The sequence below is a fragment of the Chiloscyllium plagiosum genome, chromosome 37 (assembly GCF_004010195.1).
Source record: "Chiloscyllium plagiosum isolate BGI_BamShark_2017 chromosome 37, ASM401019v2, whole genome shotgun sequence".
Lineage (NCBI taxonomy): Eukaryota > Metazoa > Chordata > Chondrichthyes > Orectolobiformes > Hemiscylliidae > Chiloscyllium > Chiloscyllium plagiosum.
Genome location: NC_057746.1, coordinates 24,626,862 through 24,641,829, shown reverse-complemented (window position 1 = coordinate 24,641,829; position 14,968 = coordinate 24,626,862). Strand labels below are relative to the sequence as shown.

Genomic DNA, 14,968 nt, shown 5'->3' with positions numbered 1-14,968 from the left:
GACAGCGGTCTCACGATTAAGGCTACACCAATCAGTTGTAAAGCACAACCTTCCATGTAACTGCATGATGATGTAAGGAGTGGAGTAAGCAGTTTGCACCTGTGTTCATTTCAAGTTGTCTCTCTCATGATGTTGCATGGTGTGCTGTGCTGGGGGAGGAGGGAGAGTGCTTTGTAATGGATAAAACACAGGAAAACTAAACATGCACCAAATTGGGCCCTGGCTGGCACCATGACAATTTTAGGCATTAATTAATAACAATGGTCCCGAAGCCTAGGCCACAACAGAGGAGCATACTGCACTGGAATGTGAGTGCGGAGATGTTGTAGATTGCTGGTAGATTTGATTCTCGATGCTTTGAAATGTCCTCACACCTGGAATCATCCAAGTACAAGCCCATTTTCTCATTCTGTTTGGAGGCTATTGAAGTGTAACTCCAATGAGGCTCATCTTTTTTCACATTATTTTTCTATTTGAAGAATTACCACCCATTTATAGCCTTTTGTAATGCAAAGTGTCAACCATTGTCATGGTGACAAAGACCTGCTGACTCAGGCTGTATCCCTACGTGCAACAAAGAAGGCATCTTTATTTTTCTCTTATTTTGACTTTGCCTTCTCCCCACTGCTCACTTCCACCTCCAGCTCAGCATGGCCAGTCACTTGGCCTCAAAACATTATTTCATAATTCTGGTTCATTGCTGATGTGCAAGCTGCATTGCAAAACCCTGCCATTGTCAAATGGGATTCAGTCCGCCCTTTAAGCAATCGTTTTGTGATGTGATTGACAGGAAGTCCCTAGGGCCCATGGTCAATGTGTTATATTGCCCTTGATTTGAAGATACCAACCTCTAATCTTCCATTGCACAAATTAGACATTTAGTATCTTTTTACTTTATGCAATTGGACAATTCATATAGCCTCATTAAGATTGTCACTATGTTGGTATATATTCATATTCTTTCATGCCCCACTGCCCACAGTTGTAAATTGGTTTACCCCGCAAATTATTTTGATGGCTTGGCTTGGCTGTTCCAGGATACTGAGGGGTTTGCCCTCCTTGGATATGGATGCTGTGGCTTTAATGTGGATTTCTTCCCTTTTTATATATGTTTTGTTTTGTTTAGGAAAGGCAGCTCTCGACGATGGGGGCCACCAATTCCCGACTGATGAGCACCCTGACTCACATGAAAGATCGGTGCAGTGAAACCCAGCTGAACGGCGTGACATCATCGCACCCTCCCCCCCGCCTGCAGATCACCGAAAATGGCGAATTCCGTAACGCCAGTGGCCACTGACGCAAGGGGAAAGGAGGCGGTGGGGTGGGTGGGTGGGAAGGAAGCCAGGTCAGATGCAAATCATCTTCCCTGCTCATCATGCTTTCCTTTCATCTCTCTCTTTCACCTCTCCCTGCCCTTACTTCTCCCCATAAAGTGCAAGCCTGTGGTGGGATAGAACTGGCAAAAGTGGAGTGGAAACCAATTATAACTATTAACAATTATTTTATACCCTCTCATCATTCACGCACGAACACTCCCAAGTCCCCTGGCTGTGGATAATGCCCAGGTCTTGATGCACTTAAAAGTGGTATATTTTTCATTGCACTTTTCTACCTGTGCCATGTTTAAATGGCCTATTGTATGAGAAAGACAAGAAAAACATTTCAGATATTATATATAATATATAAATAAATATAACAATGTACAGTGCACACACATCTCCATGGTTACCTGGAGATTAGGTTCGTCTGAAACCTTCATTGATAGGGCTGTTAATTTCTTTCCTGGCTAACATGTACTGTAGTGAACATCAGATAGCAAGAAGTCATTACAAATTTTGAAGTTTTGGTCCGGTTTACCGGAAAGGGAGTGTGTGCTGTCATTGCCATCTCCCCCAATCACACTCTCCCCACCCAAGGCATTTGTGTCAATTATTTTCATGCCTATGGGGGCATGAAGTAATCTGCCTTGTGAAATTCACATGTACCTCAAATTTCTGTCGTAATGGAACAAATCGGACCTCGCTTGATGGATTGAGATTATACAGTGGGATTCAATTACACTTGTGCATAACTGATTAATTTTAAATTCCTTTATTTCGCTTTTCTTAAAAAAATTTATACAGTGCCTTTCATAACCACTTGACATCTCACAGCACTTTTCAGCTTTTGCAATGTCATCCTGCTGTAATGTACAAAATACAACAACCAGTTTGTGTACAGCAAGCTCCCAATAGTCATGTGATAATGACCAACCAATCTGTTTTGCAGTTATTGTTTAATATTATGAAGATATTTGGATCTCTAACTTGTTGTGATTCAACATATTGCTGTGAGATCATTTATATGCCATGAAAGAGCAGATATTACCTTGGTTAAATATCACATTAAAGGCAACACTCCTGACAGAACAAAACTCAGTATTGCACTGGGAAAGTCAGGCTGGATTATGAGCGCAAATCTTTGGATTGGGACTTGAACCCATAACCTTCTAAATCAGAGGAGTGCTACTAAGCTATGGCTAACATCAGCTTTTAGATGTTAAAATTTCCAGTCTTCAGTAAAACAGTTGATGGAGGAGTCTTGGCTGACAACTTTGTTCTAGTAAATATATTTTTCACACAATTTCATTGACAATCTAGCTTCTGTTTGGTTTCTTAACCTATCCATGTTTCCTCCCTGTGAACAGTAGACTCACAGATCTTACATTTTGAGATGTTCCTGAAAGTAAATGCTGACAGTCCAATTCCTGATTTTAAACTGGAAGCCTAACTCCTGCTGATAATATAAACTAAAAGCTGAACTTTCACTGATCTCAAACAGAGGAGTCCATTCATCTCTGCTGTGGAAATCCCAAATCCATCTGGATTCCCCAAGCCAATGTTTGTTCATCCTAAACTAAGGAGTCCATTAGTACTCAAGCACAATAATCTCAACTTCTGCTATTAAACTAGAATTCTTGTTCAACAGAATCAAAGGTTATCAGAAGTAAATGGAAATGCAGAATTTGAAACACAAACAGATCAGCCATGATCTTATTGAATGCTGGAACAGATTCAAGGTGCCAAATAACCTACTTGTGCTCCCAACTCATGGTTGTATGTGGTCCCAACTTATGCTGATCGCAAACGAGGAAACTTGAATTCCATCTGATTTCTAAAGTACAAGGGCAATCCTGGTAGTCCCTCAAACTAGAACCAAACCACTGCTGGCTTCAAACTAAAGAATCCCATGGTTTTGTTAGTGTCACAATGGGATCCCAATTTCTGTTGGTCTCAGGGAAATTAAATCTCCAAAGATTTGGAAAACTAAAGGTCAAACTCCCACTGGTGTCAGTGTAGAATTGCAACTCCTGATAATACAACTTATGCCGGTATCTGCAAATAAAAGTTCAATTTGTAAAAGTTGGTTTTAGATTTGAAGCACAAGTCTTCCCAACTAGAATCTCCACCAAAAGTCCCTGAGGATGACAGTCTCAGATTTGAAGCCAGTTCCACCTCGTGTCAAAATAGAAGCCTTAATTGCTCATAGGTTCTCACACCCAAAGGATCTTAGCCCTGCACCACCATCACAATTTAGTCTCTTGGACTGGATGTCCTACTGCTGATGGTGCCTTGGCCCCAAAACACCATCTCATGCTGGTCAGCTTGCAAAGCCTTGACTCTTGATTTTCACCTCTACGCAAAGGCCCAAAATCCATTTGTCTTTTAGATACAAAGCCCCGAATCTACTGGTCTGCCAGACTTTAAATATCAAAGCTGGCCAGCTAGTAAATTCCAGCAAGTACTTACCAGTTACAGAACAACAAAGCAAAGGTCCTGGGTGAGCCTTCAGAGTATGTAGAATCATAGCAGACAATACTAAACTATCTGCATTTGTTCAAAATGAAACCACAATTTCTGAATCCTTCAAAGTTTGTCAATGGTGTAGAAAATTTGAGGTTTGGGTGTTAGTGGTGCAAAGAATCAGAGGTGTGGTCAAGATCAAGGGAGCAAGCAGTGCTGAAAATCACGTGATGGGGATGATACTGATCATTAGTTTGAGGAAAGAAAGATTTGTATTTTCTGATGTCACTTTTCATGATTCAAAATGCTTTTTTTAATTACAAAGTGCTTTATACAATGAAGTAGCTGTTGTCGAAAATGCAACAAGCAATTTGTATATAGCAAGCTCCAACAGAGAGCAGTGTAGGATAGCCTGTTCATTGATCCAAGTATAAATATTAGCCAGGAGAGGAGGATGAACATCTCTGCTTGTCTATAGGTTGTGCGGTGGATTATTTGCATCAATCTGAAGCAATAAGGTGAGACCCCAGTTTAATTTTTCATCTGAAAAGCAGCACCTCTGACAGTACTTCTTAATCCCATGTGAATGTCAAGTTTTTTTTTAAACTCAAATCCCTTGAGTGGAATATGTATTGTCAACATTCTGATTCTGAGAAAAGAATGTGAAAGGGCAGCAAGGTGGCTCAGTGGTTAGAACTGCTGCTTCACAACACCAGGGTCTTAGGTTCAATTCCAGCCTTGGGAGTCTGTATGGAGTTTGCACATTCTCCCTGTGTCTGCATGGGTTTCTTCTGGGTGCTCCAGTTTCCTCCCACAGTCCAAAGATGTGCAGATCAGGTGAATTGGCCATGCTAAATTGTCCTTAGTGCTAGGTGCATTAGTCAGAAGGAAATGGGTCTGGGTGGGTTACTCTTCAGAGGGTCGGTGGACTGGTTGGGCCGAAGGGCCTGTTTCCACACTAGGTAATCCAAAGTGTTAAGCTCCAAATTAACCAGTAATTAGCATAACTGGTTTTATCTTCTGCCCTTCAATCAAATGATGATTGGTGGTACAGTTAAAAAATTTACAAGGTTTTTTTTTCTCATGTTACTGGCTGACATCAGTCCTGGCCACTCAGTATTTTGAGTTCTCCCTTATTAGAAAATGAGATGTTCATCCCTCTGCTTCATTTTCTTCAGCCTTCTTTTCAGTTTGCCATGTTATTTTCCTGTCTTCCTGGTAGCACTGAATCTTTGCTACAGAGAGAGATATGCCTCCCTCAGCCTCACCCAAGTGCCCATTCCTCATGATCAGGCCTTTGATGATCAAGTGGCAGTAGAGTCCCAATCAGATCCTGGTCATACAGGGGACTGTTAAATATCAGGTCCCTTCCTTAGGCACTGAGGCTAATCTCAACCCTCTGATGTCTACTTAATTGAGCCAGCAGTGCACCCAAGTTAACCCGAAGGTTTGTCCACCAGCTACAAGGCATGATTCAGGATTTTGATGGAATGCTCTTCACTTGCCTGAATGTATGCAGTTCCAACAGCAGTCAAGAAGCTTGATACCATTCAGGACCAAGCAGCATACCTGATTGGCACACTCATCCACCACATTGAAGGAGTACCTCAAATTCGTGTAGGCAGATCAAGGCGCAGCAGAAGTTTCATCCAGTAGAAAACAAAATGACCTCCACCATAGAGTGGGGCTGGCTTTTTCACAGATTATTGGCTTTGCTTAGGCTAACCACAAAATCGTGTTCCCAATTATTAACAAATATCAAATATATCACCCTAATAATTTTTGATTGGACATAATTATAGAAATAAGTAGGCCATTAGGAGTTGGACAATTCAACCATCAATGGATCAGATGTAAGCTCTGTAGTTCTGTGGTGGTGGAAAATTAAACAACTCAATGGAAGAGGAGGAACCTTCATAAAGATCCCTGTCCTCAGTGATGGGGGATTGCCAAATTATTTGCAGCTATCTTCAGCCAGAAGTTCTAAGTGGATGAGTCATTTCAGCTTGCTTCAGAGAGGCCAGCTTCACAGATGTCAGTATTCAGCCAATTTGATTCATCAAATTTGTGACATCAACAAACATCTGAAGGCCTGGATACTGCAAAGGCTAATGGCCCTGATAGTAACCCAGGTAAATATTAAGGAGTCTACTCCAAAATTTGCTGCACCCCTGGAAAAGCTGTTCCAGGACAACTGCAATACTGGCAACCACCTGATGTGGAAATTTGCCCCAGGGAGGTCCTGTACATAATAAATAGGACACATCCAACATGGCCAATTACCAGTTTTCTCCTGATTATCAGTAAAGTGATGAAAGGGATTATCAACAGTGTTATAAAGCAACGCTTGCTTAATAATAACCTGCTCACAGATGGTCGGTTTGGATTCCGCAAAGGTCACTCAGCTCCTGACCCCATTAACAACCTCAGTTCAAACATGGAGAAAATAGCCAAATTCTAAGGATGAGGTGAGAGTGACTCACTACATTAAGGCTACGTTTGACTAAGTGTGGTATCAAGAAGCCAAGTTTGGTCCCCACACCTCAGGAAGGACATACTGACACAGGAGCGTGTCCAGCGGAGATTCACACGGATGATCCCTGGAATGGTAGGTCTAACATATGAGGAATGGCTGAGGATCCTGGGATTGTATTCATTGGAGTTTAGAAGATTAAGGGGAGATCTAATTGAAACTTACAAGATAATACATGGCTTGGAGAGGGTGGACGCTAGGAAATTGTTTCCGTTAGCCGAGGAGACTAGGACCCATGGACACAGCCTGAGCATTAGAGGGGGTAAATTCAGAACAGAAACGCAGAAACATTTCTTCAGCCAGAGAGTGGTGGGCCTGTGGAATTCATTGCCGCAGAGTGCAGTGGAGGCTGGGACGCTAAATGTCTTCAAGGCAGAAATTGATAAATTCTTGATGTCACAAGGAATTAAGGGCTACGGGGAGAATGCGGGTAAGTGGAGTTGAAATGCCCATCAGCCACGATTGAATGGCGGAGTGGACTCGATGGGCCGAATGGCCTTACTTCCGTTCCTATGTCTTATGGTCTTAAAACTGAAGTTGATGGGAATCAGGAAAAACTGTTGGCTAGTGTCACACCTGGCACAAAGAAAGATGGTGTAGTTGTTGGACATCAGTCATTTCAGCTCCAGTATATGTCTACAGGAATTCTTCAGGTTCTAGTGATCTAGGCCCAACTATCTACAGTTATCTCATCAATGACCTTCCTAATCCTAAGGTCAAAAATGGGCAATTTCATAGATGTTTGCACAAGGATCACTGTCATTTGTCACTCATCAGTGAAATGGTACATGTCCAAATACAGCGAGACTTGGACAATATCCAGGCTTGGACTGACAAATTGATCAGAATATTTTCACCATGTAAGTTCCAGGCAATGATTATCACCCCACAAGAAAGAGTCTAACCATTGTCTCTTGGCATCCAATAGCATTACCATCATGGTTCTGTCACTTATCAATATGGTGGTCACCAGATACTGATTGGGTGAGCCACATAGATGTTTTGACTTGAGCAGGTCATAGGTAATGAGTAACTCACCTCCTAACTCTCAAAGCCTGTCCACCATCTACGAAGCACAAGATGGGAGTGTGATGAAATGTTCCCAACTTTCTGGATGGGTGCATCTCCAACAACATGCAAGAAGCTTGACACCTTGCGGACACAGTAGCCCATTTGATTGACATTTCATCCACAAACATTTACCCTCTCCACAACTGATGATCAGTAACAGCAGTGTGTACCATCCACAAAATGGACTTTAATAATCTTTAAACCTCCTTAGATAGCACCTTCCAAACCTGTGACCACCACTATCTAGAAGGATAAGAGCAGTAGATACATGGGAACGCAACCACCAAATTCCTCTAAGCCACTGTCCATCCTGGTTGGGAATTCATCACATTCCTTCTTTGACATTGTGTAAAAACAGCATTCCCTCACAGTCACTAGTTAGAAGTTCTGGAACTCCCTCTCTAACAGCATTTTAGGTGTACACCACATGCACTTCAAGAAGGGCAAATTACCACTACGTTCTCAAGAGCAATTAGGGATGGGCTACAAATGCTGGCCCATTCAGTGATGCTTACAATCCCTGATTTTCTTTTTATAAAATCAAATGTTTTTTCCACCATTCAGTTTAATGTCAAATGATCAATGTATCGTTTCAGTTTATTCAGTTTGGTTCCATAGCCCTTAGTGGTACATTCAATTGACTCTGCATCTTTTTTTGGGTGGGGGGGAGGGGTAGCGAGTTCCAGATTTCTTTCCAGAATGCTTTGTGACAACACCCCAAATGGCTACCTCTAATTTTAATTTTCTGCCCCTTAATCTGGAGTCTTCATTACTTCCTCACTGTCCACCACATGCAAGAACACATATGCCTACAGACAATGGCATCAACAATGGCCCTTCCAAACTTGCAAAACAAAGAAATTATGTTGTTGGATTTCTAAACTAAGTGAAACTCATGAACATCGGTGGCACAGAAAAGGTTGAGTTTTGTTCACAGATTTAAGATGCACTGTTAAACACAAGGACCTTCTGGAGTTAATACTAGCCCTAATGATGAAAGCATAACTCTAAAACCATTAAAGTAATAAGGAAGTAGAGGAGATTTTCTTCAGTTAATTTTACCACTAATATGCATATTCAAATAACATAGTTTTATTTTTCAATGCATTTTGTTCCAAATCAGACGCTAGGTTGACAAATAATTACACAACAGCTTTGTGACTCTCAAATCCAATATTTATTTAAAATTTAGCTGCAGTGCAACTTTTAATTTCTGTGCTCGATCCCCATAAGTTTTTAGGCATTACCATGCACATATTTTTTTCCCAGAGAAAGACCTATGTGGTACCTTGCAGGCTGATATGTAATGAACATCCATGCAGCTCAATTACTTTTGAAGTACAGGCACTATTGTAATGTTGGGTAATGTGGCAGCCAATTTGTGCATAGTAAAATCTCATAAACATCAACCATTAAATGATCTACATGTAATATTAACTGAGGGATATTAACTATACCATGCAGTTACATGAAAAAAACTTCCTCTGTAATAAACTACCATTATATTTCACCATTACTGGCAGAGACTTTTATGTAATGTCACATGCAAAAGACAGCGCCTTTGACAGTACACTGAACCTTCAATACAGCACTGCTTATATTTCTGCTCAAATCTCTGAGATGAGGTCTTGAGGTTTCCAAGATGACAGTGCTATCATTGAGCACATCTGCAGCTCAGTTCATAGCATACTTATCTCTGAAGTCACAGAGTCTTGAGTTCAGTCCCACTCCAGGCTTGAGCATGTCAAAAACCTCAGATGAATGAGTGTAGTATTGAGGATAAGAATGTATTGTAAGTCAGTGATTATTTCCCTTGCTCTAGGCTAAAAGCTCTGGACTCAGATCCCACCTCAAGGCTTGGTGGTCATGGATGGGAGAACTTTGTGGTCAGCCAGAACCTATGGTAGCTGCAGAGCACTAAGCTCCCCACCAAAAAGGCTCAATGCACAGATTATTGCCAGAAACAAAATATTATCCTCAGATGATGGCACATACAGACAGCAATGAGGAATGCCGAACTGTCTTTCAGAGCAGATGTTCAACTCAGGCTCCATGTGTCTGCCCAGGTGGATGTAAAAGATTCCATGGCAATATCTTGAAGTTTAACAGGAGAACTATTCCCATTGTCCCAGTCAATACCTTTCCCTCAATTATTGCAAAAGCAGATAATCAGTTTTTAGTCATGTTGTTACCTGCATTCATAATATAAAAAGTGTTGAATCGATTTATCTTTTTTTTTATGTTGCAACCCAGTGGAAGAATAGATCAGTATCATGTCCAATGTAGTATCAAGCCACAAAAAAAACTCAAGAAATGACCTGGTGATCTTTCCAGTGTACAGGAGAGGAGCGAGCACAGAGACTGCTCTGCTTGAAAAATGTAGCATCAATGTTTGTGAATTCAAAAACAGGATTATGATGTCAGTGGTGTCCACTGTCTCTACAGTGCTGTCTGCCTGAAACCCAAAAGGTGGAAAGCATTACGCTCAAATCCTGGTGAACAACAAACATTATCTATATAATACATTTAATTGTTTTTATTCTTCAATGTGTTGTGGACATCAATGGCTAGGCCAGTATTTGTTGTCCATTCCTAATTACCCTTGAGAAGATGATGCCTAAGAAGATGGTGATTGTTTAGGTGGTGTAGTAAAAAGTTCCAAGGCATTTTGTAGCAGCTGAATTAACCGAATATTGGGAACAAAGCAATGAAGAAGTTTTCAAAAGAGGTGACTTAAAGTTTAAACAAACTTTTAGATAAAGTTTAAAGAATGGTTCGAGGAGTTCCAGAACCAAATGGAAACAACATGATGGCATTCAGAGATCATAGAAGGTTGTTGGACTGGAGGAGGTTACAGAGTTGGGAAAAGGCAGGAGATCAGTGCACACAGGAGTGATGAATCAAATTTGGCTCATGTCAGGATATAGGCTGCAAAGTTCTGGATAAGCCTAAGGTTGCATATGATCTCAGATGATGTTCATCTAAAGTGGATTATTGGCAAGTGTTAACTAGAAAGAAGGGAGCATCAAGGATATTCATGACATTCTCATCCCCTTTCTCCGCCTCTCTCCATCCAGTGATGCCAGTTGTATAAGGGAATATATAAGAAAGAACTTGCATTTCTATAACACCTGTTACAATGGTGAGGTGTCCCAAATTGCATTCTAGTTAAATAAATACCATTGAAATGTGCCTTTTTTGAAACACAGCAGCCATTTAGTGTTCAACATGATCCCACAAAAAGCAATGTAATAACTGAAACTGTTGTAAGAGCATGAAAATTGGATCAGCAGTAGGCCGGTTGGCCCCTTAAGTCTGATCAAAATAGTTGATCTTCTATGAATATTCCACCTTCCTGTCCGATCCCCATATCCTTTCATTTCATTAGAGTCCAAAGCCTATTGATTTTGAACATAATGCCTGGAAGTCTCCAACCAATCTGAAAAGATCCATAACCCTCTGAGTGAATAAATGTATTCTCATCTCAATCCTAATTAACCAATAGCTTATTTTTAGATTTTAATCCATAGTTCTGGACTCTCTAGTCTCAACATCTGCTCTGTCAATCCCTGTAAGAACTTTATACATTTCACTACAATCAATGCTCATTCTTCTAAACTCCAGACAATATAGTTCCACCCTTCATAGGACCCAGAAATCAATCTAGTGAACCTTTGTTGCACCCCCTCTAAGGCAAGTATATCCTTCCTTAGGTAAGAAGACCAAAGCTGTTTACAGTAAGGCTGCCGGCCGACCTATCAGAACCTTAGGAGAAACCGGTAAAATATTGTCAGGAGATTACCGACCAGAGGACACAGATTTAAGGTAATTAGCAAAATAACCAGAAGGAAGCTGAGGAGATTTTGTTTTTCCCGCAGAGAGTTGTTATGATCTGGAATGCATTACTTCAAAGATTGGTGAAAGCAGGTTCAAGAGTACCTTTCAAGCATGACTGACTATATTCTTGAAACAATATAAATTCACAGGGCTACAAGCAAAGGGTAAGGAATTGGGACTGATTGGTCGTCACTTTCAAAGAGGCGCGTGATCTGAATAACCTTCTTGCTGTACAATTGAATGACTGTGAACCATTCCTTGTCAAGCAGGTTGTTGTGACTGTACATTATTCTATTTAGTCTTGCAGTGAAATATAGCCCACATAACCCAATTTTATATGGTAACCAGGCTTGTGGCTTTAATGCAAGTGATTTGCTGGTTGAAAGAGTTCTGTTCTTCTGAAAACTCAAGGAATGTGATCCCTCAAAGTGCTAGCATATATACCATTAAGTTCCAGGATTGTATGAAATCAAATCAGAATGTGACTTACTCAAATTAGTCAATAAATGGTAAGTGAAAAGCACCATAATCTGTTGTCTTATTAGACAGAGCCAACTCATGGTGAGTTGTAACATGAGTATCACCATGCCTCAGGACAGCTTGAGAAGGTAGGGCCTTCATGATGACCTTGGCTGAGACAGGACTTGTACCCATACTGTTTTGTGTATACAAAGCAGCCATCCAATTAACTGTGATGACCAACCCCCAGGTTATAATGATAACTGCTTCATTATAAGCAGCATTAATACCTTCATATAAAGAATCAGGAGTGAATCAGAAGCTCACGTACTAATAATGCAGCATTATTTTATTTATGATGAAAAGCCATTTAATCCCTCAAAATGGCAAATGTGTAAGTTTGTTTTCGATACCTGCTTTGAAATATAGCAATATTACAAAACGTATGGAGGCAATTCAGCCTGTTGTATCTGTGACAGCCAAATAAAATTCAGTTTCCCAGTCTTGGTCCATAGCCTGTATTGCATGGCACTTGGGGCGGCACAGTGGCTCAGTGGTTAGCACTTCTGCCTCATAGCATGAGGGTGCTAGGTTCGATTCCAGCTTTGGGCAACTGTGTGTGTGGAGTTTGCACATTCTCCCTGGGTCTGCTCCAGTTTCCTCCCACAGTCCAAAGATATGCAGGTCAGGTGAATTGGCCATGCTAAATTGCCCACAGTGTTAGGTGCATTAGTCAGAGGGAAATGGGTCAGTGTGGACTGGTTGGGCCGAAGGGCCTGTTTCCACACCGTAGAGAATCTAGTCTTGAGTGCATAACCAACTAATTTTGAAATGCAATAATGAATTCTGCTGTGACACTCGTTTCCTCAACTTCTCTGTTATCCTTCTGCCGATTATTTTAAAGCTATGCTTTGGTTTTTGACCTCTCTGCTGTTAGAATTAGGGCTTCCTATCCATTTCCACCCAAATCCCACCATTTACAACATCTCACTTCAGTCTCCTTTCAGATTTTTTTCTGCACCATAATCAATCATATTGCCCTTAGCTAACTAAAATCTCTCAATTTCAATTTCAAAGTTGATTTCCCCCAAGAGATTTGGAGGAGCGAGATTTTCACTGCACCTCATTGATGAACTGCTTCCTGACTTGATTCTGATTATAAGGTGTTTATTTTCTGATTTCAATTTCAAAGTTGATTTCCCCCAAGAGATTTGGAGGAGCGAGATTTTCACTGCACCTCATTGATGAACTGCTTCCTGACATATCCTTGAATGACTTGATTCTGATTATAAGGTGTTTATTTTCTGAACTCCCTTACCAGAGACAATAGTTCCTCTCTAACTACCTCAAGAATTCACTGGAATCATAGAATCCCTATAGTGGGGAAAGAGGCCATTTGGCCCATCGAGACTGCCCCCCCCCGCCCCCCCAAAGAGACTCCTATCCAGACATAGCCTGGGACACTCCCCAACCCCCACCCTCTCCCCATAACCCCACCTTTCCAATGGCCAATCAACCTGACCTGCACATTTCTGGATACTATGGAGCCATCTAGCACAACCAATCTACCTAGGCAGCACATCTTTGAACTGTGGGAGGAATCCAGAGCGCTTGGCGGAAAACCAATCAGACACAGGAAGAATATGCAAACTCCACACAGAGAGTCATCTATAGCTGAATGATTGGTTTTCTTCAAAACTTCAATTAGGTCTATCACAATCTTCTGTACTCAAACAATCCTACTGATGCAACCAGTCCTCACTGTTTAATCATCTAAGTACAGTATTACTCTGGTGAATCTATCTTACTTTGCATTAATGTCAATAGAGAACAATATTGAGGAAGATGAACTGGCATCCCATCCAACTTCATGGGATTCTAGTCCAGTGACTTAGGTTAACATTAACCCCACCTCAATAACTATCCATGAGAAGAGATAAGTATTGTGAACACAGAGTGAAACATCAACAAAACTGTTGATTAATCTGTTATGCAGAAGAATTATGTTATACATTTACCAGGAATTGTTCATAAATACTTCAGTGATATAGCTTGAGTGTATTGTTGTTAATAAGATTGATAAAGAATATTAACCAGAAGTATTTAATGTTTGCTAGTGTTGGACATAATATTAAAGGTAAAGGAGTCACGTGATAAATGGCATTATCATATCAAAACCTTGATTACTATTTGCTGAAAATGTGTTGCTGGAAAAGCGCAGCAGGTCAGGTAGCATCCAAGGAGCAGGAGAATCGACGTTTTGGGCATGAGCCCTTCTTCAGGAATCCTGAAGAAGGGCTCATGCCCGAAACGTCAATTCTCCTGCTCCTTGGATGCTACCTGACCTGCTGCGCTTTTCCATCAACACATTTTCAGCTCTGATCTCCAGCATCTGCAGTCCTCACTGTCTCCTTGATTGCTATTTCCCTGGATTAGAGCTTATCAAACATGTGCAATTCAAGGCAAACGCTCATTTCCAAGTGGAGTGCTAGCACTGCAAGGCATCATTTCACTATATTTCTTACCTCTTCTCATTGATGATTATTGAGATTGTGGCTGAATTGCATGGGATTGAACAGAATTCCACTTTTAGCCTGACAAATTTCTCCTAATAAGGACGTGGAGTTAAAATTGCCCTCTGTGTCTGCTGTGCATTTTTTTCTTGATTCTGATATAGGATGTGGATGTCATTAGCAAGACTGCTATTTATTCACATCTTTAGGCTAGTTTGCTTAACATCTGTTATTGGGAAAATGTTAGAGTCATGCTAGAGTATTATAAAGGATGTATAGCAGAACATTTTGAAGATACATGTTATGATTAAGCATGGCTCGATAAAGGGGAAATCATGCCTGACAAATATACATGAATTCTTTGAGCAGATAACAAGCAGGGATAGATAATAGGGAAGCAGTGAATATAATATATTTGGATTTCCTAACATTGGATTTGATAAGTTATCACACATTAGGCTGGTTAATAAAATAAAAGCCAATGTGTTGGATGTAGTATATTGGAACTGATAAATGAATGGAGAATTAATAGAAGACAGAGAGTTGACATAAGGAAAGCATTTTCAGGATGGCAACATACAACTAGTGGAGAGCTGCAGGGATCAGTACTGAGGCTACAATTATTTACAATATATATTAGTGACTTGGATGAGGAAAGTGTACTATAGCAAAGTCTGTGGATGACACAAAAATAGATAAGAAGGCAAGTTGTGAGGATAATGCAGGGTCTACAGAGGGACAAAGACAGGTTAAGTGAGTGGGTAAAATCTGGG

The 14,968-nt window shown here is 40.8% G+C and overlaps 1 protein-coding gene across 7 annotated transcripts in view; it reads left to right on the top strand.

Moving 5' to 3' along the window:
- The window catches only part of LOC122541389 (ras/Rap GTPase-activating protein SynGAP-like), a 516,506-nt gene that overhangs the window by 443,528 nt on the left and 58,010 nt on the right, over positions 1–14,968 (top strand). For 2 of the 7 annotated variants that reach the window (XM_043678125.1, XM_043678119.1), the window contains one exon: positions 1,127–2,634. The exons of 4 other annotated variants lie outside the window; for them this stretch is intronic. In XM_043678125.1, coding sequence (XP_043534060.1) covers positions 1,127–1,297 — 171 coding nt within the window. In that variant the 3' untranslated portion in view covers positions 1,298–2,634. Of the gene's footprint in view, positions 1–1,126; positions 2,635–14,968 lie in introns of those variants that run through there. One more of the 7 variants, XM_043678123.1, reaches the window with a different exon arrangement.